Source organism: Acanthamoeba castellanii (assembly GCF_000313135.1).
Source record: "Acanthamoeba castellanii str. Neff unplaced genomic scaffold scf7180000084758, whole genome shotgun sequence".
NCBI lineage: Eukaryota > Discosea > Longamoebia > Acanthamoebidae > Acanthamoeba > Acanthamoeba castellanii.
In genome coordinates, this window is record NW_004457380.1 from 898,742 (window position 1) to 900,653 (window position 1,912).

Here is a 1,912-nt window from a genome sequence, read left to right on the forward strand (position 1 = left end):
GCCGGGCCTCGTCGGCGCTGTTGTACTCAACGTGCGAGCCGAAGAGCTTCAGGTTGGCCGACTCAATGTAGACGCCACCGCCGTAGTTGTCGCTCGTGCTGGCGCTGATGGTGCTGTTGTAGGCCTCGACGGCGTTGCTCTTGATCCACAGCGACCCGCCGTTCTTCGTGGCGTGGTTGCCGATGAACTTGATGTTGCGCAGCACCTGCAGAGCAAAGCGAATGTGTAAACACAGGTTATACAAGATGAAGATTAAGAAGATGAAGAAGACGATGTGCGAAAAAAGATGGCAAAAGGAAGGGCGTACGGTGTAGGTGGAGGAGATGTGCATGCCGCCGCCGTTCTCGGCCTCGCAGTTGCGGATGGTGAAACCCTGCATGGTGAAGGTGCTCGACGAGACGATCAGGCCGGGACCCTGGCGCGCGCAGTTGATCACCGTCGTGGCCGGGTCGCCGCTCTCCGAGCGCAGCACTACGTTGGACGAGCCCACCGTCAGGTTGTAGTTGTTGGTGCCCGTGTAGGTCCCGCTCCGCACCACAATCTCGCCGTTGTTGTTGTTCGTGTCGCGCAGGGCCTCGCCGATCGTGGCGTAGGGCGACTCGGCCGACCCGCATGAGGTGGTGCAGGTGCTGTTAGCGTCCACGTAGATCGTGGCGGCTGCTCGGGGCACGAGCGCGCAAGCCAGCGCGAAGAGGACGAGCAGGGTGACAGTACTACCGAGGGAGTGGGTCATGATGGCGGGCTGATGGGTGGTGCGACGGTGAAGAAGGTAAGGTAAACTACAACAACTATGCGGTGCAGCTCTTGTATGCCCGCCGAAGCAACAGCGGGGAAGAGCTGATTGGGCAAGGGACTTTGTACCCGCCACAACGTTTCCTCCCAATCGCACGCTGTGACCACACACCGGAATGCCGGCAATGGCAGCTCCCCATGGCTGGACCTACACGGCATTCTGAAGTCCTATGAAACTCCCCCATGCCTTTCTTTGAAGCTCATACGACCAGGCGGAGTCACAATGGTGTCTTGGGCAGTTGGGGACGTTGTCGCTCTGTCGCCCCAAAAGTGTCGGCAAATGTGGAATGTGAGAAATTTCGGCCAGGCGAAGAAAATGGGGAAAGAAGGAAGAAGGTGGGCAAGAAGGCGTAGAGTTCAACATCGGCGGTAGAGATGACGCAGGAGTACCGTGTCCTTCCTCAGAAGCATTTCCCGAGAGACCCCACCAACGTCTCCACGGGCGAGCAGCGACACTGGAAGCAGTTCAAGGTAACAATGAGATTAATCGCCGCCAAATCTCCATCCCCTGCAATCTTCCGCAATTGGCAGATTTACCAGCGATTTTCCTGTAATCATGAAATAATTGGTGCTAATTGTGGGACCTTTACGTTCGTTCTTGTGATGCGATTCAGTTTCCGGTGCTGATTAAGCAATATGGAGCGGTCACGAGCATCAACTTCTCGCCCGTCTCGCCGCACAACTTTGCCGTGACGAGCAGCAGCCGCGTGCAGATCTACAGCTCGGCCAGCCACAAGCCCGTGAAGACCCTCTCGCGCTTCAGGGACGTCGCCTACTCCGCCAGCTACCGAAACGACGGCAAGCTGCTCGTCGCCGGCGGTGAGGTCCCCGTCGTCCAGATCTTCGACCTGGGCTCCCGTGCCATCCTCCGTTCCCTCAGAGGCCATGAAAGGTGAGCTCTAGTCACCTCCAACAGCCACCAACGCCACCACACATGATACGACACGACACGCACGGCACACGACACGCAATTTCTCATTTTGGGTCTCTTCCCTGTTTCGTGCGCCCAGCCCCGTTCACGTGACCAAGTGGTCGCTGGACAACGTGCACATCTTCTCCTCGTCGGACGACAAGACCGTGCGCTACTGGGATTTGCCCACGGAGAAGGAGATCCAAATCA

General features: G+C 57.9%; 2 protein-coding genes across 2 annotated transcripts in view; one reads left to right on the plus strand and one right to left on the minus strand.

Annotated features, from left to right (window-relative positions):
• The window catches only part of ACA1_220210 (uncharacterized protein), a gene marked incomplete at both ends in the record, with an annotated part of 1,233 nt that extends 500 nt beyond the window's left edge, over window positions 1-733 (minus strand). The window contains 2 exons of the mRNA XM_004337247.1: window positions 27-205; window positions 308-733. Of these exons, the coding sequence (XP_004337295.1) occupies window positions 27-205; window positions 308-733 (605 nt within the window). The remainder of the gene's footprint in view (window positions 1-26; window positions 206-307) is intronic.
• Window positions 734-1,167: 434 nt separating this feature from the next.
• Window positions 1,168-1,816, plus strand: ACA1_220320 (U3 small nucleolar RNA-associated protein 15, putative; the record flags this gene model as incomplete). The annotated part of the gene is made up of 3 exons (XM_004337248.1): window positions 1,168-1,263; window positions 1,407-1,662; window positions 1,803-1,816. The coding sequence occupies 3 exons, from the start codon at window positions 1,168-1,170 to the stop codon at window positions 1,814-1,816; spliced, it is 366 nt and encodes a 121-aa protein (XP_004337296.1).
• Between the last annotated feature and the right edge of the window lie 96 nt (window positions 1,817-1,912).